Genomic DNA, 21743 nt, shown 5'->3' on the forward strand with positions numbered 1-21743 from the left:
ACCCGTTTCCCCACCAAAATGGCCACCTCTCTGTTCTTTGCGTCCAGTCCTGAGTGGAACACCTGTCCCACCCATCCTTTCCTTAGCCTAGCTTGGTCCGCCACCTTTAGGTGCGTCTCTTGGAGCATAACCACGTCTGCCCTTAGTCCTTTCAAATGCGCGAGCGCTCGGGCCCTTTTTATCGGTCCATTTAGGCCTCTCACGTTCCACGTGATCAGCCTCACTGGGGGGCTACCTGCCCCCCTCCCATGTCGACTAGCCATTACCTTCTCTAGGCCAGTCCCATATCCCGCCTCCGCGCTCCCGCTCGCTCCCCCAGCGTCGCATTCCGCCCCCGACGACCCACTCTTTAGCCATTTCCTTTTGGATTTCCGCAGCAGCAACCCAGTTGTCCCCTTCCCCCCCTAGATCCCTATCTAGCTTGATTGCTCCCCCCATATCACTTCCGTAAGTCAGCTGACTTCAACTGACCCCGGCTACTCCTGCTCGCTCCTCGACCCCCCCCGGTGTGAGGGAACTCCCATCTGCCTTGCGCCTGTTTTCCCGCCTTATTCTTTCTGGCGCGGGAACATCCCTTTACCTGACCCGCCTCTTATGGCGCAGCTCCCTTTCCCCTCCCCCTCTCCTTCCCCATTCTCCGACTATGTCCCGCCTTTCCCCCCTCACCGGCGCCCACATTTCCCCAGTCTCCCCCCCCTTCCTGTTTACTTCTCGATTAACTTTCACCATCACATTAACAAAAACAATAACAATAACAGTTCCCTGCAGCATCAGTCCCTCAGTTCCGGTCCAGTTTCTCTTCATTGATGAAGGACCATGCTTCCTCCGCCGTCTCGAAATAATAGTGTCTCTCCTGATATGTGACCCATAGCCTTGCCGGCTGCAGCATCCCAAACTTCACCTTCCTTTTGTGCAAAACCTCTTTGGCTCGGTTGAAGCTTGCCCTCCTTCTCGCCACCTCCGCACTCCAATCCTGGTAGATCCTTACCACAGCATTCTCCCATCTGCTACTCCGCACCTTTTTAGCCCATCTCAGGACCTCTTCTCTGTCCTTAAGGCGGTAGAATCGCACGATTATCGCCCTCGGTGGTTCTCCCGCTTTTAGTCTTCTCGCCGGGATCCGATTTGCCCACTCCACCTCCATGGGGCCCGCAGGGGCCTCAGAACCCATCGGTGAGCTCAGCATCTTACTTGCGTACGCTCCACAGTCCACTCCTTCCACACCCTCCGGGAGACCTAGTATCCTAAGGTTCTTCCTTCGCGCTCCATTTTCAAGGGCCTCAATCCTGTCAGCACACTTTTTATGAAGTGCCTTGTGCGTCTGAGTCTTAACCGCCAGGCCCAGGACCCCGTCCTCAATACCTGACACCTTCTGCTCCACCACGCGAAGCTCAGTCTCCTGGGTCTTTAAAGTCTCCTTAAGCCCCTCTATTGCCTGTAACATCGGGGTCATTTCCACCTCCTTCAGCAGATCCACGCACCGTCTCACAACCTCGTCCTGCTCAGGCCCCCATGTCGCCTGCGATTTCTCCGCCGCCATTTTGTTCTCCACTCCCTCTGACCTTGTGGTTGAAGATTCTTCGGGCTGCAGCCGCCGCCGCCGGTTTTTCCCTCCGCCGTTCAGGGGGACTCCCTTCCCACGCACCTCACACCGGGTTTTTCGGCCGGCAAAGTCCCCGTTGGGGCTCTTAAAAGAGCCCGAAGTTCCGTCGGAGCTGGAGCCGCCGAAACGTGCGGCTAGCTCATTCCCGCCGCAACCGGAAGTCCGGGGTCGAGTTGAACTTGACCCCTATTCTTATAGTCCCCAGGGGCTTCCCGCCTCTCGGGGCGGACCTTTTACCTGGTTCCAAGTGATTGGACTTGGTCCCAATCACTTGGTTCGATATGCTCCAATAATGGGGCGATTCCTTGATCGGGGGTCGTTGTTTACCTTCCTTTGTGTCAGCCCCTGCTGGCGCCGAAAGGTCTGGGTCGGCTGTCAATTGATAATTTGTAGCAATTGTTCCCGGGGATGGCTGATTACTATGCAGATGGCTGGGTTGTTGTGATGTTGATGGCTGCAGGTATCGGTCTGGGCTTACTTCCCCAGAGGCGAATACACTGTTTTACCTGCAGCTGTCCGTTTGAGTCCTGTTTGCTGATTTTCCCATCAGCCTCTTCCGTTCGCCATTTTAAATCGGGGGTTTGACCATTCTAATCGGGAAGTAGCCGTTTTACGTGGCTACATTCCCTCCTTGTGATCCTAACGCGAAGCGTGAAGGATCACAAATTTTGTTCTTTCCATTCCCTGACCGGGGGGGACACCTCCTACATGGCCTCTGCTCTGACCCTAGCTATGCACAAAAATTTTTACCGAACAATTCTAAGGGCGCTATGTCAGGCAGGGACATGCATTACAAAATAACAAACTTGGAACCTCTAATTTTATCCTTATTACACTATACTCGCTAAACATTGCATTATCCTATCTTCCTAAACAGTAAAATCACATTATTCCATAGTCTTTCCTGGCTTGGCAGTCAAGCTCAGGATCATACAGTGTTTTTCATGAAAAATTTGTACATTTCTTTATTCACAGTAATAACGCAAGCGAATGCTCTTTATTATTTTGTTATAGATCGTGGGGGTCGGGGGTCTGGTCGTAACCGAATATAGGGGATCTGATCCGATATACAGTGGTTCGAGCGCGGTACGCTCTCCTCCTCCATTTACGTAGGCGCATAGTCTGCAGTACACAGCAGAGTATCGCCAACGCTAACAGTGCTTCGATCACGTAGGACAGGGAGTACCAGGTTATGAACCTGGCACACCAGGAAGATGCAGTGTCGCTGGTGACTGGGCTCTGGGTACTGCGGGGCAGTGAAACATGAACGGCAGGGAGGTTTGAAGTAATGGGGTTCGCGTTCCCGTGCAACCAAATGTCCACAAAAATCATGTTGAGCACGATGAAGGGGGTCCTCATGGCTGTCGTCTTTCCTTTTCTTTCTGTGTGTTTACTTGTATTTTCTCCGGTCCTGGAGCTTCTGGAGTTCTGTAAAAACAAGCATAGTATCTGTAACTACCTCGGTTCGATATTCGGTATGCTAGTGTGTCTGTCCTTTGGGGCCAATTATTCCCTTATAATTGGTCACTATGTGTGACTCCCTCTTTTTTTCAAAAACAAATTTTAGGACACGGCACACTTCCCAATGACGGACCAGTGCTGAGTTACCATCCAAATGTTCCAGGATGTAAATAGCAGATGGCAGCAACCTAAAGGTCGCCTAAACAAATAAAAACTTTTTGAAATGAAAAATGTCAAATGAGGTGCGTATGGGCCGCGACGGGTAAGATTTGGATGAAGTCCCCGGGTAGGACGGCTACCAATGCCGTATCTCCCCTACCCGAGCGTGTTTGACCCAACGGGGGGGTCCCCAGGCAGGGCGGGTCTCACGCCGTTTCTCCATTGCCTGAGCAACCGACAAGAACGGGCAAAAATGTAGTCATCGTGGTGGGGCTGCCATAGTGATTCTATCCTTGAATCAGAAGAGCAGTTACGATCGGGCGTCTGATACCCGAACCAGTATCAGCTGAAGTGTCTGTAGACAAGCTAGTTCCGCTGAACAAGTGGGTGGAAAAAATTCTCCTGTGGGATGAACAACATAAAACAAACGTATGAACAACATAAAACATCCTGCAGGTTCCATCAGGAAGGACAACACTTCTCCCAAGCGTTTCCTTTAAACATCATGTGGACACCTCAGTTCTCTGTTGCGAACAGGGTCGCAAAGGGGTTGGCGGCTTGGGAGTCAGACTCGAGGTCGTCACCTTCTCCCGGGTGCCAAACTCTGGAGTAAATTAGGGCTGAAAGGGCTGCTTGGTGTGAGTTGGGGTCGCTCTCGTCGTTGCGGACGAGTCTGTAGGAGTTGTCGCGGTGCCAGTGAGTTGTGTCGAGTTGTGTGGGGACAAAGTCGGGGTCGTCTGTGTGGTTCGGTGGTCGGTGGTGGGATTTATTTAGAAAAGTGATCAGGAAGGGATCACTGGGATCGTAGTCGTAGTCGCTGGTGTCGTGGGTCCGGTTGCATGGGGATAGTAGGGAGGCGTGCTGTGGCTATCGTCCGAGTCACAGTCGCTGTCTCTGCTGCTGCAGTCTGTGGGCGAGTAGGGGCGGAGTGTATATTTTGGGGGTGGAGTCGAGGTCGAGTCCGTGGCTGGGCTGGACGTGGTGGGGGTTGGTCGGGTTACGTTGGCTGTGGGCGGGGTGTGGTCTGCTGCGTCAAGCATGACGTGTGTGTGGTTCGACTGTGTTCCATAAACCTTCAACTGGTTTATATGAAACCACGCAGTCTTACCATTCGGGTACTTTATTTTGTAAACGGATGGGCTTACTTTAGCCGCAATGGAATACGGACCTGAGTATTTTGGAGACAGGAATGTGCTGGAGTTATATACAGACAACATCATTTGCTGTCCTATATCATACTCCGTTGCAGGCACTGCCTTATCGAAACAGGCCTTGCTCTGTTTCTTTTTGGTGCCCAATTTAACTGCGGCTGCTAACTGAGCTGTTTTTACATTAGCAACTAATTGCTCCACGGCTTTCTCGTGGGTGAGGGCCGTTACTTCGGGGCTGGTCAGGTCTAAACCTAACAAGTATTCTGTCCCTTTCATGGGGCGTCCGGTCATAAGAGTGTGCGGGGTGTAACCTGTGGAGGTGGAAACAGTGTTACGCAAAAACTTCAGCGCAAAAGGGAGGACTGAGTCCCAAGTGGTGGTGTTCTGCTGGACCATTTTTCTGAGGGTGGTTTTTAGGGTCCGATTCATGCGCTCCACTATACCACTCGACTGTGGGTGGTACGCAATGTGGAATTTTTGGGTGATGCCAAATATCGTGAGGACGTTCTGCATGACCCGTCCCGTAAAGTGAGAACCTTGGTCCGATTCAATACTGCGGGGGAGTCCCCATCTTGTAAAGATGTGGTGGGTTAGGATCTTGGCTGTGGTTTTCGCGGTGTTGCTGCGGGCAGGAAATGCTTCCATCCACTTTGTAAAAGTGTCTATGACCACAAGAACATATTTATAGCCATTCCTGCAAGGGGGCAATGGACCTATAAAATCAATCTGGAGGTTAGTCCAGGGGCCGTTAACGGGTCGGGTGTGGCTGAGTTGGGCCTTTTTGGCATATCTATCGGGGTTGTTCTGCGCACAGATAAGGCAATTCTCAATGTAATGGCTTACATCTTCCTTGAGATTTGGCCACCAACAAAGCTGTTTGAGGTGGGCTGTAGTGGGATCGATTCCCTGGTGTCCATGACCAACATGGAATAAACAAATCAATTGGATCCTGTCCTGTTCAGGAACCACATAAAGGGTGTCCTTTAACACCACACCGTCATGTGTGGTTAGTGTATTTCTGAACCTCTCGTAGGAGGCTGGAAACTTCCATTTCGCAATCTCAGTGAGAGCGCTATCCTGCTTCTGGGCCTCGACTAGATCCTCGATCCTAGTCTGCGTGACCTGAACTGCACTCACTGGCGGACTCACTGGTGTGCTTTCGGGGGGTTTCCAAAAGTACCCATGCCTGGATCCTGCCTTAGCCAGTGCGTCGGCTTTTACATTTCCAGGGGGGGAAGGAACGATGGTGGCTGCGGACTTTTATGATGCCAAAAGTCCTGTTCTGGGCTTTATCTAAAATATGGCGGAGTAGTGGGGCTGAGGGGAGGGGTTTCCCGTCCGCGGAAACAAATCCTCTTGTTTCCCACAGGGGCAGAAATTCTGTAAGGCTGTTACAGACATAGAGGCTGTCTGAGTATATGTCTGCTGGGCTGGGGAAGGAATCGGGGTGGTCTACTATGTACGCGATGGCCGCAAGCTCTGCTGCCTGCGCGCCTAAGTGTCCGGGGAGTTTTAATGCTATTTCCTCGAGGGCGCGTCCCTGCGCGTCCTCAACATAAATCCCGCAACCTGTTATGCATTGCCCATCTAAGACTGGAAGATCCATCCACATAAATCCTAATGGGTTCACACGTGTCCGGGTGAGGGGGGCTGTGCGATGAATTTCCTATTTTTCTGGAGGGTGCTTTTGCTATAAAGGGGCCTGTGTTATGATGTGGAGAGATGATTTCACATTCATGGGGGGTTCCGGGGTACTACAAATTGTCTGCTAAGTATGTGTGTGTCTTTGTCTGTTTTACTGTGATGTCACGTCCCTGCAAGAGAAGGGTCCATCTAGCTGTGCGTATTTGGCTGACGGTACCGTCCTTGAGTCGTCCGTGGGTGGGGGTGTGTTCGGTCAAAATGGTGATGGGGTTCAGTCTGGTAATGTAGGAAAAGTACTGGACTGCCCAGAAAACTGCGAGCAGGTGCCTCTACGGGTCTTAACTGATCGTGCCGTTCCTGCAGGTGCACGGCTAAAAGGGTGCGGTCTGTGGTCGCTACCTCTATCGCATAGGGGAAAGCGGGTCTGGAACTTGTAGTGCGGGGGCGGCTATGAGTGCCTGTTTTAATGACTCCACAGCATCTGTGTGCTTCGGAAGCCACTCCCAGGGGGCTCCTTTCTTTAGGAGGTCTGAGAGGGGCGCTGCCTTGCTGGCGAAACAGTCAATGTGGTTTCGGCAGTAGCCAACCAGTCCTAAAAACGACCGGAGGGCTGAAACGTCCTGGGGAAGGGGCAATTTAGCGATCGAGTCAATTCTTTTATGCTCGATCTCGCGTTTGCCGTGTGTGATAATTGTACCCAAATATACCACTTTTTCTTCCAATATCTGGGCCTTTTTGGGGTTGACTTTACAACCAATGGAATGTAACAATTCCAGGAGTTCGGACAGTAGCTCAATGTGCTCTTCCTTGGTGTCTGTCTGCAGTAGTAGATCATCTACATTCTGTACCAGACATTCGGGGCGAGAACATTTTGCTAGTCCATTTGCCAGCTGTCGGTGGAAAATGGAGGGGGAGTTGTGGAAACCTTGTGGCAGGCATGTCTACGTGTACTGCTGCGCTTTAAAGGTGAAGGTGAGGTACCCTCAATAATGACGCTTAGAGATTAAACTGTAAAGAAGGCTTTATTAGACTAATAACTATGCTAGAGCTAGAGACGAGAGCTGACTGTTACACAGACCATGAGGCAGCCCTTTATGTATGGCTCCCAGATGGGCGGAGCCAGAGGCGGAGTCCCCAGGGTTCCAAGCCCGGTCTTAAAGGGGACATCACCTTGCATGATAAGGCAGTAACCGTTCATCACAGAAGGCAAATTTGTACTGGCACGCCTTTGCCAATGGAATGGACCAGAATCCATTACTGATGTCCAAAACCGTGAAATAGCGGGAATTGAGTCCCTGCTTGAGCATGGTCTCGGGACTTGTTGCTACGGTGGGGGCTGCTGCGGGGGTGACTTTATTGAGTTTCCGATAATCAATGGTCAGGCGCCATGATCCGTCGGGCTTTCTTACTGGCCAAATCGGGGCATTATTAGTAGAGGCTACTGATCTTAGTACGCCCTGCTCTAATAAGCTCTCTATAACTTTTAGGATTTTTGCCTCTGCTTCTAGGGGGAATCCGTACTGTTTTTGGGGTCTAGGGTCCGGTCCTGTTACTTGTACGGAGCCAGTCATCCGTCCACAGTCGTGCTTGTGGGTCGCGAATGCTGCCCTGTTCTTTTGCAGGACTGCCCTAACCTGCTTGTCCGTGCTAAGCGTGGTGGGGTTGAACCAAAACTCGCCTACTGCGCTAATTTTGTTCATAATAGTCCCCTATGTTGAGCGTTGCGTGGGCCCTAGCGGATTTCGCCATCTTCCAGACACACTGGTTGACTGGATCGAAGGATAGGTGGTGGGAATTCATAAAATCAATCCCCAGGATGTGTTCTGCTGTGTGGGGCAGGTCGACTAAAACTACGGGGTGTTTTGTGGTTATGGTTCCGATTTGAATGGATACAGGGGCTCTGATGTGTCCCTGCTGCGAGGGTGACAGTGGCCATAGTGGGCCACGTGTCCTTTTGAAAAATGGTGGAGGAATTTATGGTGGTGCGGGACCCTCCTGTGTCCCAAAGAAACTCGATAGGCTGTCCCCGAATCTTCGCTGCGACTACGGGTCGTCCTGACCTATCCCAAAGGGTATCGCAGACCAAACTGGGGGAGCCCGTACACCGTCAGTCTGTTTCGGTCAGGTCCGTCTGATCCGAACTAGATCCCAGTTACCAGTGGCGTAACGCAGGGATCAGTTCTGGGTCCTCTGCTGTTTGTGATTTTCATCAATGACTTGGATGAGGGAGTTGAAGGGTGGGTCAGTAAATTTGCAGACGATACGAAGATTGGTGGAGTTGTGGATAGTGAGGAGGGCTGTTGTCAGCTGCAAAGAGACATAGATAGGATGCAGAGCTGGGCTGAGAAGTGACAGGTGGAGTTTAACTCTGAAAAGTGTGAGGTTGTCCATTTTGGAAGGACAAATATGAATGCGGAATACAGGGTTAACGGTAGAGTTCTTGGCAATGTGGAGGAGCAGAGAGATCTTGGGGTCTATATTCATACATCTTTGAAAGTTGCCACTCAAGTGGATAGAGCTGTGAAGAAGGCCTATGGTGTGCTCGCGTTCATTAACAGAGGGATTGAATTTAAGAGCCGTGAGGTGATGATGCAGCTGTACAAAACTTTGGCAAGGCCACATTTGGAGTACTGTGTACAGTTCTGGTCGCCTCATTTTAGGAAGGATGTGGAAGCTTTGGAAAAGGTGCAAAGGAGATTTACCAGGATGTTGCCTGGAATGGAGAGTAGGTCTTACGAGGAAAGGTTGAGGGTGCTAGGCCTTTTCTCATTAGAACGGAGAAGGATGAGGGGCGACTTGATAGAGGTTTATAAGATGATCAGAGGAATAGATAGAGTAGACGGTGGAGGTGTTGAGTTTGGGTAGGGTGCTCTTTCCAAGAGCCGGTGCAGACTCAATGGGCCGAATGGCCTCCTTCTGCACTGTAAATTCTATGATAATCTATGATTAATCTAGGACAAAGGTTCGGCACAACATTGTGGGCCGAAGGGCCTGTTCTGTGCTGTATTTTTCTATGTTCTATGTTCTATGTTCTAACGCTATGGGTGGGCTCTGCTTTTTTCTCAATCAGAGTGCCTGTTTGTTGGGCTCTCTGTGGCTTTTTGGGGCCATTGCACTCTTTTGCAAAATGTCCCAACTGTCCGGAGTTGTAACATTCTTGTGATTTGGGTGGGGGGTTGTTCTTTCCCTCATTTACCCAGGCGGGGTTGTGAGGTGTGGATTTTACTGCCTGCATGTCTGTGGCGGCTTGTTTTTCCTCGGTGGTTTTAGCGGCGGGTTTATTGTGAACAGACTGTTCCCAAACGCGGGACAATCTTTTAACCACCCACTTCTCATTATGGGCCTCTTCTGAGGGATCATAACTATTACAGGCATTCTGTCCTGCCTCTGTGGCATGGGAGATAAGGGTGCGGTTCCATTTGGCCATATTGTCTGGGGACAAATGGGCACGGTCTACGTCTCCAAAAACGGCAGCGAAGTGAATCCACAGGCGTCCTGCGAACGCTGTGGGGTGCTCAGACCTCTTCTGCCTACACTTATTTAGGCCATCTACGGGGTCACCCCGGTTATACCCGATCGCATCCAGGATCGCGGTATGCATTTCTGCAAGGGTGCCTCCTCCTACGTTCTGTGGGTCGGGAAGGGCTGCTGCTACCGATGGATCCAAACTTAGAACCATGAGCTTTACATGCTCTCTCTCATCCAGGCCGTTCCTGGTCGCCTGATGTTTGACGGTGGCAAAGAAATGGTGGGGATCTGAAGCGGGGAGGAACGGTGTGATCTTTGCACACGCGTCCCGTAATTGGGTCACTGTTAGGGGGGTGGAATATAGAAATTCCGCCTCGTCCAATGTGGCTGTGCGGTGGATTGTTACAGGGTTCATTGGAGCCTGAACTACCTGCTGTGTGGGGAGTGGGTGTGCTTTTCTCCTTTGGGGCTTTCCCTGCGCACATGTTCCCTGAACATATCTCTGCGCTGTTTGCTGTAACTCTTCCCAATCAGGGCCGTCTTCCTGGTCTAATTTTTCCCCAAAGGTTTCCTGAAATCCTTTCTGGACAGAAAGCAGTGATTGCAGGTCTGCAATTTGCTTCTGGCACTTTGCATGGTCTATGGTGCTCTGTCTTTGTTCTGTGGTTGCAGCGTGGAGCGCTCTCAAGGCTGCCTTGAGATCACTACATTGCTTCTGTAGCGTCTCCACCTGCTTCTCTGTTTCTTTCCTTACCAGGACTGCACGCTGCGTGTCCTGATAGGCCTTTTCATACTGGGATTGGAAACTACTTAAATGCGGCAGACAAGACTGGTGACCCCGATTGGCGTCAGCCACCTCTTCGTCCTTTGCTGCTAATTTCCTCCTTAATTCCAGATTCTCTTTCTCACCCTCGCATACATCGACTTTACTCATACGATGTATGCTCTCTACTTCTTTGTGGAGTGTCTTGACGACCTCCTCTGTGCCTCGCAATTGTGCCAGACAGGACACAATTGCCATCGGCTTGCGAGCTTTTGCTAAGTTCTTTTTATGGATCTCACTCATGTTCTCCCACCAAGTATGCCCTATACTTCCGGGACCTGATTCTTCATTATCGCAGAAATCATTCCACATGGGCCATCCTTTGCCCTTGAGATATTTCCGGATTGCCTCTTCCCAAATGGGACACTGTCCCACTCTACTGCTGCTGGTTGCTGCGACCGTAAATTCCTCGGGGTTCATGAGGCGTTGCATTGCCTGCATGGCCATCTTTCCTATCCGCTTGCTTCGTTTAAATTTGGAACAGGGGGCTAAGGTGGTGTCGTAGATGCGGGTACGGCTTGCGCTAATTTCCGAAAATACAGACTTCCGACAGTTTTGACGCAACAAGAATCTATCAATTTTACCTCATAGCCCTGTTAGTTACGCATGCATACACACACTTCCAAATTATGACTATTAATCAGAACTGCTTGTGGTTTTTTGTTTCCAATTGGATTCTAATTCAAAATTTCTTGGGTTCTCCCGGGGTGGTTTTCCACTTCTAGATCGGGTCCCGGCAGAGTCGCCAAAATGTTGCTCGTTTTAGCCTTAGTTTACTTTATTCTTATTCTGTCACCTTTGCTCATGAGTCGCCAGGTATCTTTCTGATACCGCCACGTGGTTCATGTCCAAGTAATGATTAATAATGCAACACACCGCTTAGTAAGAGTTAAATCAACGCTCATTTATTATATACAGCAATTAATACTTATACAATAATCCTACTTCTAGACTACTATCTACCACTAAAGGCCAATACTTAACTTTGGAAATGGCCCACCAGGTCAGGGAAACGAATGGTCTTTCGAATTGGTTCTGAGCCTGCGGGATTCAAAGGCTGGTACAAGTCGATAGTCAGGAGCGCCTATCTGGTAGCGATCGCTGGAGTAACACTTAAGGTTTTCTTTGTCGAAGGGTCTCGAAGGTTGTGAGCAGGAAGAGAAGGGTCGAGTTGAACTTGGCCCCTATTCGTATAGTCCCCAGGGGCTTCCCGCCTCTCGGGGCGGACCTTGTACCTGGTTCCAAGTGATTGGACTTGGTCCCAATCACTTGGTTTGATATGCTCCAATAATGGGGCGATTCCTTGATCGGGGGGTGGTCGTTTACCTTCCTTTGTGTCAGCCCCTGCTGGCGCCGAAAGATCTGGGTCGGCGTTCAATTGCTAATTTGTAGCAATTGTTCCCGGGGATGGCTGATTACTATGCAGATGGCTGGGTTGTTGTGATGTTGATGGCTGCAGGTATCGGTCTGGGCCAACTTCCCCAGAGGCAAATACACTGTTTTACCTGCAGCTGTCCGTTTGAGTCCTGTTGGCTGATTTTCCCATCAGGCTCTTCCGTTCGTCATTTTAAATCAGGGTTTTGACCATTCTAATCGGGAAGCAGCCATTTTACGTGGCTACAAGCCTCTTGCACCATTGTGCTGTGGTTAGTTTGCTGATTCTCCATGGAGTTCCTGCTCTCCACACATACGGCATGGTCAACACAACCTACTGGAAAAGTGCAAGGGCTGAGGCTCCTTCCTTGCTACCTTCTATATCTCCAGTCTGCCTCACTTGCAGTCTCACACCATGTCCTCGATTGCACACCAAATCTGAATTACCTAGCCTAAAGGGTGTGACTGCCTCCTGGAACAGTATCCAGGTAACCTTTATCCCTCCTGGTGGACTGAGAAGGCTGAATGGGCCGGTCAAGAGGGCTCGCGTGTTCGCTCATCTAAGGAGCCTAAAGGCAGACGTGGCATTTTTACAGGAAACTGCTCTGAAGATTGGGGAGGGGTCAGTGCCTGCAGTGGAGGCCGGATTTCGGGTTGTTGGAAGTTGAGTAGGTTTGTGAGTTGGTGAGGGCTGCCATTCAGGGATATGTGGAGCTGAATTACCCGGATGAGGTTTCGGCCGCTGCACTGTGGGAGGCATTGTAGGCAGTAGTAAGGGGGGAGTTTATTTTGATACGGGCACACCGGGATAAGACGGAGCAGGTGGAGATGGCGAGGTTAGTGGATGAGATCTTGCAGGTGGATAGGAGGTATTCAGAGGCCCCAGAGACGGGGTTGCTGAGGGAGCGGCAGAAGCTACAGATGGAGTTTAGGCTGTTATCCATGGGTAAGGCGGTAGGGCTGTTGAGGAGAGCTAAAGGGGCGGTATTTGAATATGGGGAAAGGGCAAGTAGGATGTTGGCACATCAATTTAGGAAGCAGGAGGCAGCGTGGGAGATCGCGAAGGTGAAGGATAGGGGAGGGAAGGTGGTCTTGGACCCGCTGGGGGTGAATGGGGTCTTTGAGGATTTTTATAAGAATCTGTTTGAGTTGGAACCCCCAGCCAGGGAGAAGGGAATGAGGTGTTTTTTCGAGGGGTTGGAGTTCCCGAGGTTGGAGGAGGGCCTGGTGGAGGGACTGGGAGCCCCCATTGGAGGATATGGGGCAATGCAGGTGGGAAAGGCCCTTGGCCCAGGCGGGTTTCCAGTGGAATTTTACAAAACAATTTTGGGCGACTCCCTGCTGGGAAGGGCGTTTAATGAGGCGAGGGAGCAGGGGGTGCTCCCCCCACCGCTATCGCAGGCCTTAATCTCCTCTATTTTAAAGAGGGGCAAGGGTCTGGAGCAGTGTGGGTCCTACTCACTGTTAAATGTGAATGCCAAGTTGCTGGCCAAGGTCTTAGCCTCAAGGATTGAGGACTGTGTGCCGGGGGTGATAGGGGAGGACGGGATGGGGTTTGTTAAGGGGAGGCATTTGTCGGCAAACATTAGACGGCTGTTGAATTTTTAAAAATAAATTTAGAGTACCCAATTAATCTTTCAATTAAAGGGCAATTTAGCGTCACCAACCTACCTTCCATGCACATCTTTGGGTTGTGGGGACAAAGTGTAGAGGTGGTGGTCACCATGGATGTGGAGAAGGCCTTCGACCAGGTGGAGTGGGATGATTTGTGAGAGGTGCTGGGGCGGTTTGGGTTTAGGTAGGGGTTTGTGGATTTGGTCCGGCTGTTGTCCCAGGCACCAGTAGTGAGTGTGTGAACGAACCGGGTAAATTCTGAATATTTCAGGCTGTATTGGGGGATGCGGCAGGGATGTCCACTCACCCCATTGCTCTTTGTCTTGGCTATAGAGCCATTGGCAATGGCGCTGAGAGCGTCCAGGGACTGGCAGTACGGGGGGGGTGGGGGCATAGGGTTTTGCTGTACACGGACGACTTGCTGCTTTATATTTCAAACCCGTTGGAAGGTATTTGGGAGATTGAGTATTTTGGAGGAATTTGTCTGGTTCTCTGGGTACAAATTGAATATGGGGAAGAGCAAAGTTTTTCTGTTTAAAGCAAAGGGGCAGAAGAAGAGGCTTGAGGAGTTGCCGTTTAGAGTGGTGGTGGGGGGGGAACTTTCAATATCTGGGTATTCGGGTGGGAGCAGCTGCACAAGCTGTATTTGGCTCGGTTGGGGGATGAAGGGGGATTTGAGGAGGTGGGATATGCTCCCGCTGTTGCTGGTGGGACAGGTGCAATCGGTGAAGTTGACTGTTCCCCCGAGGCTCTTGTTTGTGTTTCAGAATCTCCCGATCTTCATTCCAAAGGCTTTTTTCAGGAGGGTAAATGCGCCTTTTTTCAGGGTTTGTTTGGGCGGGTATAGCCCCGCGGGTGAAGAAGGTGCTGCTGGAGCGGGGCCGAGGGGGGGTTGGGTTAGCTCTTCCGAATTTAATGAACTACTATTGGGCGGCGAATATAGGCATAGTGATGAAGTGGGGTCGCGGTCGGTATGGGAGCGAATGTAGACAACCTCTTGTAAAGACACGAGTTTGGGGGTATTGTTGACTGCGCCTTTGCCGTTCTCGCCGGCCAGGTACTCCACAGGCCTGGTGGTAGTGACTGGCCTGAGGTTGTGGGGACAGTGGTGGCAGCACCTGGGGCTGGAGGGGGCCTCGGTTTGGGCACCTATTTGTGGGAATCACGTTTATTTTAGGGATGGGAACGGGCGGGGGTTGAGCGGTTTGGGGATCTATTCTTTGAGGGCAGCTTTTTGGTGGAGGAGTTTTGAGTTGCCTACCGGGAATGGGGTGGCGGTGGTGGTGGTTGGGGGGGGGGGGGGGGGGGGGGTTGGCAAGGCAAGTGACCTGGCAGAGTTTCTCAGGCTGGAAAAGATAATGTTCGCCTTGAGAGGGTCTGTGGAGGGGTTTGCCTGTAGATGGCAGCCATTCATCGACTTCTTTGAGAACAGTTAAGATGTCAGCAGTGGGGGGGGGGGGGAAGAAAGAGAGGGAGAGGGTATTAGGTATTTAGCTGATTTGGTTATGTGCAGCCCTGTCGGCTTGTTTTGTGATTGTATTTCATGTGTAAGTATATAAAATGAAGTATATAAAAAGTCAATAAAATATTTTTCCAAAAAAGAACTTAGTAGATCCCTCCCTGATGCACCACCAGCTCAAACCCCAGCTCATCAACTCTGTGTATAAATTACACTGGTTTTAGCTCAACTGGAGAATTACATCCAGGTCTGGGCGGTATACATCCAGAAGGATGTGAAGATATTAGAGTTCTGAAAATATTCATGAGAATGGAGAGGAATGAGGAACTTCCGTTACTAGATTGAAGAAGTTGGGACTGTTCTCCCTGCAGAAGAGGTCGAGAGGGGATTTAATAGAGGTATTCAAAATCAGGATGTGGAGATGCTGGCGTTGGACTGGGGTGAGCACAGTAAGAAGTCTAGCAATACCAGGTTAAAGTCCCAACAGGTTTGTTAGGAATCACTAGCTTTCGGAGCACTGCTGAAGGAGTGCTTCTTTTTCTTTGATAAATAAAAGATAGCTGTGGCATAAAGGATGAGCAGTGGCATGTGGGTAGAGAGATGTGGAAATTGCTGGAGGCAGCCTAGTCTGTCATCAGGTCTTGGGAGAAATGTGATGCCTATGGTTGTAGTTTGGAAAGGTTGAAATGAATTGTGAGAGTCGAGCATAGGTCTGAAGTCTGGACAAGCCATTTGCTGCTCAGCAAAATCCTCTTTTTGTATTTAAGAAGGACGTATACAAGTATTTAAAAAAGGCAGGAGTAGGAAGAGTGGGAATGGAAGATGAGGAGGAGAAGATGCTGCAGGAGTTTGGTGAGAGAAAGAGGCCTAGCTAGCTTTTAGTATGTCCCTGAGTGCTTGCCCCTGTCCTCTGCATTTTACTAAACCTGAACTGTTAGCGAATTGGAAGATAATATTACATTGACTACCTGTCCTGAAAGCTTGATTTCTCTTGATACCAGTCTGATGTAAATATTCTTGTTTTACCAGCTCATACAGTTGAGGACAAATGGAGTTGTTTAAACAAATGCTGAATAAATAAACTTGTTTTGCACACTATGAAATTCAACTTTAAATTGGAACTTGTCTATTGCCCACAAAAGGCTGCTGATGGGCCAATTGAAATGTATGGTTTGAGATCAATATTTTTTGTTATAGAGTCAGAGGTTTTTAGCATGGAATCAGGCCCTTCAGCCCAACTAGTCCATGCCGCCCAGTTTTTACCACTAAGCTAGTCCCAATTGCCTGCATTTAGAACATAGAACATAGAACATTGCAGCGCAATACAGGCCCTTCGGCCCTCGATGTTGCGCCGACCTGTGAAACCAATCTAAAGCCCATCTACACTATTCCCTTATCATCCATATGTTTATCCAATGACCATTTAAATGCCCTTAATGTTGGTGAGTCCACTACTGTTGCAGGCAGGGCATTCCACGCCCTTACTACTCTCTGAGTAAAGAACCTACCTCTGACATCTGTCCTCTATCTATCTCCTGTCAATTTAAAGGTATGTCTCCTCGTGCTAGCCATCACCATCCGAGGCTCTCACTGTCCACCCTATCCAATCCTCTGCTCGTCTTGTATGCCTCAATTAAGTCACCTCTTAACCTTCTCTCTAACGAAAACAGCCTTAAGTCCCTCAGCCTTCCCTCATAAGAACTTCCCTCCATACCAGGCAACATCCTGGTAAATCTCCTCTGCACTCTTTCCATTGCTTCCACGTTCTTCCTATAATGCGGCGATCAGAACTGCGCGCAATACTCCAAATACGGCCGCACCAGTACAGCTGCAACATGACCTCATGGCTCCGAAACTCTCACCCTCTACCAATAAAAGCCAACACACCGTACGCCTTCTTAACTACCCTATCAATCTGAGTGGCAACTTCCAGGGATCTATGCACATGGACAGCGAGACCTCTCTGCTCATCCACACTACCAAGAATCTTACCATTAGCCCAGTACTCTGTATTCCTGTTACTTCTTCCAAATTGAATCACCTCTCACTTTTCTGCATTAAACTCCATTTGCCACCTCTCAGCCCAGCTCTGCAGCTTTTCTATGTCCCTCTGTAACCTGCGACATCCTTCCGCACTGTCCACAACTCCACTGACTTTAGTGTCATCTGCAAATTTACTCACCCAACCTTCTATGCCCTCCTCCAGGTCATTTATAAAAATGACAAACAGCAGTGGCCCCAAAACAGATCCTTGTGGTACACCACTAGTAACTGAACTCCATTCTGAACATTTCCCATCAACCACCACCCTCTGTCTTCTTTCAGCTAGCCAATTTCTGATCCACATCTCTAAATCACCCTGAATCCCATGCCTCCGTATTTTCTGCAATAGCCTACCATGGGGAACCTTATCAAACGCTTTACTGAAATCCATATACACCACATCAACTGCTTTACCTTCGTCCACCTGTTTGGTCACCTTCTCAAAGAACTCAATAAGATTTGTGAGGCACGACCTACCCTTCACGAAACCGTGTTGACTATCTCTAATCAAATTATTCCTTTCTAGATGATTATAAATCCTATCTCGTATAAACCTTTCCAAGACTTTGCCCACAACAGAAGTAAGGCTAACTGGTCTATAGTTCCTGGGGTTGTCTCTACTCCCCTTCTTGAACAAGGGGACAACGTTTGCTATCCTCCAGTCTTCTGACACTATTCCTGTAGACAAAGATGACTTAAAGATCAAAGCCAAAGGCTCAGCAATGTCCTCCCTAGCTTCCCAGAGAATCCTAGGATAAATCCCACCCGGCCCAGGGGACTTATCTATTTTCACACTTTCCAGAATTGCTAACACCTCCTCTTTATGAACCTCAAGCCCTTCTAGTCTAGTAGCCTGTATCTCTGTGTTCTCCTCGACAACATTGTCTTTTTCCTGTGTGAATACTGACAAAAAATATTCATTTAGCACCTCTCCTATCTACTCGGACTCCACGCACAACTTCCCACTACTGTCCTTGACTGGTCCTACTCTTACCCTAGTCATTTGACCCATATACCTCTAGACCTAACTTACCCATATAACTGTTTAATACTTTTTAAAAGACAAAACTGTACCTGCCTCTACTACTGCCTTTGGCAGCTCGTTCCAGACACTCCCCACCCTCTGTGGAAAAAGTTGCCCCTCCTGGACCCTTTTGTACCTCTCCCCTCTCACCTTAACCTGTGCCCTCTAGTTTTAGACTCCCCTACCTTTGGGAAAATATGTTGACTATTTACCTCACATTTATCTTAATTAAACTCCATCTGCCATTCATCAGCCCACTGGCCAATTGATCAAGATCCTGTTGCAATTCTAGATAACCTTAGAATCATAGAATTTTACAGTGCAGAAGGGAGGCCATTCGGCCCATCGAGTCTGCACCGGCCCTTGGAAAGAGCACCACACTTAAGCCCACTCCTCCACCCTAACCCCGTAACTCCACCTAACCTTTTTGGACACTAAGGGGAATTTATCATGGCCAATCCACCTAACCTGCACATTTTTTGGGTTGTGGGGTGAAAACCATACAGACATGGGGAGAATGTGCAAACTCCACATGGACAGTAACCCAGGGCCGGGATTTGAACCCGAGTCCTCAGCGCCGTAGGCAGCAATGCTAACCACTGTGCCACTGTGCTGCCCTCCAGGAAGGATTCCTGACTCAATATGTAGTTACGTCGACTAGGGGGAAGGCCATATTTGATTTGGTGCTTGACAACGAACCAGGCCAGGAGTCGGATGTCTCGGCGGGGCGAGCATTTTGGTGACAGTGACGAGATATACCTAAGGTTACTACAGGAAGCGAGGGAGGAGATTGCTGTGCCGTTGGCGATGATCTTTGCATCCTCACTCTCCACTGGAGTAGTACCGGATGATTGGAGGGAGGCGAATGTTCCCCTGTTCAAGATAGGGAATCGGGAAATCCCTGGGAATTATAGACCAGTCAGTCTTATGTCTGTGGTGAGCAAAACACTGGAAAGGATTCTGAGAGATAGGATTTATAATTATTTACAAAAACATAGTTTTATAAGATAGTCAGCATGGCTTTGTGCGGAGCAGGTCATGCCTCACAAGCCTCATTGAATTCCTTGAGGATGTGACGAAACACATTGATGAAGGTCGGGCAGTGGATGTGGTGTATATAGATTTCAGTAAGGCATTTGATAAGGTTCCTCATGGTAGGTTCATTCAGAAAGTCAGGGGGCACGGGACACAGGGAAATGTGGCTGTCTGGATACAGAATTGGCTGGCCGAAAGAAGACAGCAAGTGGTAGTGGATGGTAAATATTCGGCCTGGAGGTTGGTGGCCCGCAGGGATCTGTTCTGGGACCACTGCTCTTTGTGGTTTTTATAGATGATTTGGATGGGAGTGCAGGAAGCGAAAGAGGCCGAGGTACTGGCCTTTGCCTCCCTGGTAACCCGGAGACGGATCTTGTTAATGTGGAGGGACTCAAAACCCCCGAGTGTCGAGACCTGGGTTAGCGATATGGTGGGGTTCCTCAGCCTGGAGCGAATAAAATTCACCTTGAGAGGGTCCTTGATGGGGTTCTCCCGGCGGTGGCAACTTTTCCTTGACTTTCTAGGGGAGCAGTAAGTGTCAACAGCAGCATCCTGGGAGGGGGGGGGGGGGGCGCTCAGGTGGGGGGGGAACTGTTGATATAATGTAAGTTTTGTATGAAGACAACACCCGCCTTGTTCTGTTTAATAATTCTTGTTTTTTTAAATTTTTATTGTTATTTTTATTATTATTTGTACTTCTATCTTTGTTATGTAAAAATGTTGGTTGGAAAAGCTTTAATGAAACATTTATTAAAATAATTTTTTTTTAAATTGACTTGGATGAGGAAGTGGCAGGGTGGGTTAGTAAGTTTGCCAATGACGTGAAGGTTGGTGGAGTTGTAGATAGTGGCGAGGGCTGTTGCAAGTTACAACAGGACATTGACAGGATGCAGAGCTGGGCTGAGAAGTGGCAGATGGAGTTCAACCTAGATAAATGTGAGGTGATTCATTTTGGAAGGTCGAATTGGAATGCTGAATACAGGGTTAAAGGTAGCATTCTTGGAAGTGTGGAGGAACAAAGGGATCTTGGGGTCCACGTACATAGATCCCTCAAAGTTGCCATCCAGGTTGATAGGGTTGTTAATGAGGCGTATGGTGTGTTGGCTTTCATTAAAGGGGATTGAGTTAAGAGCTGCGAGGTTTTGCTGCGGTTTTATAAAACCCTGGTTAGATCACACTTGGAATATTGTGCCCAGTTCTGGTCACATTATAGGAAGGATGTGGTTCTTGGAGAGGGTGCAGAGGAGATTTTCCAGGGTGCTGCCTGGACTGGAAGCCATGTCTTATGAAGACAGGTTGAGGGAGCTAGGGCTTTTCTCACTGGAGCGAAGACGGTAGAGAGGTGACATGATAGAGATGTACAAGGTGATGAAAGGCGTGGATAGCCAGAGACTTTTTTCCCAGAGCGGAATGGCTGTCACGAGGGGACATAATTTTAAGGCGATTGGAGGGATGTAAAGGGGAGGTATCAGGGGTAGGTTCTTTACACAGAGTGGTGGGTGCGTGGAATGCACTGCCAGCGGAGGTGGTGGAGTCAGAGTCATTAGGGATATTTAAGCGACTCTTGGACAGGCACATGGATAGCAATAAATTGAAGGGGTGCAGGTTAGTTTGATCTTAGATTAAGATAAATGATCAGCACAACATTGTGGGCCGAAGGGCCTGTCCTGTGCTGTACTGTTCTATGTTCTCAACAGTATGTACCGGCGAGAAATATTTGTTTAGGATCTCGCCCATCTCTTGTGGATCTGCACATAGATGACCTTGTAGATCATTAAGAGGCCCTACTCTCTCCCTAGTTACTCTTGTTGTTTTATGCATTTGTAGAAGCTCTTTGAATTCTCCTTTGCTTTATCTGCCAAAGCAATCTCATGTCTTCTTTTTGCCCTCCTGTTGTTGAGCAAGGTTATGGAGAAAGATTGAGATATGAACCAGCCATAATGGACAGGCTTGTAGGATTAACTGGCCTCCTGTTTCTCTAGGTTTGCCAAATTTTATTTTTAAATTTTCTTTTCTAGTTTTGAACCTGTAATTCCATCAGTTGATGTGCTTGGATGATGAGATATAATGTGTGCAAGTTAACTTCAATTCTTTCCTTTGAAAATACCTCTGCTTGTATAAAAAGATTAAACTTTTTTTCTTCCTGTGCCTTCTAGTGGAATGAAACTATTGAGTTATTTCGAGCCAAGATGCCCCTGAAGAAACATCGTCTTCATTTCCGTACTCATGATCACTGCTTTTCTGCCTCTGAAGGTGTTGATTGGTTACATGAATTGCTTAAAAGTAATCACAATTTTGGGCCTGAAGTTTCTCGTTATCAGACTGTGCAGTTGCTTAAAAAGTTCTTAAAAAATCATGTGATTGAAGATATAAAGGGAAGATGGGGAAAAGAAGATTTTGAAGATAATAACAGATTATACAGGTAAGGTACAATTATTGACTTTCTTTTGTGGTGGTCCAATTTTTATTTTTTTAGCCGGATGCTTTTTAATCTATTTCCATATTGTGGCATATTGGAAACCAAGGCCTACTGCTCACTTCCTGTGCACATAGCTGAGATACCAAAAGGTTTCTACTACTGAATCTCCCTCTGATCCTTGTCTCGTAAAAGGAAACTCATTGCTTGATGCATCTCAGATAGGCAATCATCCTAGCACAGTGGTATCAAACCGTAAATTGCTGCTGTCCTACACTAATTTTCTGGCTCACTTTAATCCTGTGGCTGTCCCGATGATGGGTAGTTTTCCTCCATGCTAATATGTCACTCTTGAGCTTAATGCTCTGAATATCTGTGACACACGTTTATTTATTGCTTCTGTGCAGAAGTGTTCTCCACATAACAATATCAACCACTGTCAATATGCCGGTAGTTTCATTTTCTAATC

The 21743-nt window shown here is 48.8% G+C and overlaps 1 protein-coding gene across 2 annotated transcripts in view; it reads left to right on the plus strand.

Moving 5' to 3' along the window:
* Nucleotides 1-21743, plus strand: part of LOC140408983 (DEP domain-containing protein 1B-like) — a 108353-nt gene that overhangs the window by 21158 nt on the left and 65452 nt on the right. For both annotated transcript variants that reach the window (XM_072496982.1, XM_072496983.1), the window contains exon 2: nucleotides 21015-21280. In XM_072496982.1, the coding sequence (XP_072353083.1) occupies nucleotides 21015-21280 (266 nt within the window). The remainder of the gene's footprint in view (nucleotides 1-21014; nucleotides 21281-21743) is intronic.

The sequence above is a fragment of the Scyliorhinus torazame genome, chromosome 3 (genome assembly GCF_047496885.1).
Source record: "Scyliorhinus torazame isolate Kashiwa2021f chromosome 3, sScyTor2.1, whole genome shotgun sequence".
Lineage (NCBI taxonomy): Eukaryota > Metazoa > Chordata > Chondrichthyes > Carcharhiniformes > Scyliorhinidae > Scyliorhinus > Scyliorhinus torazame.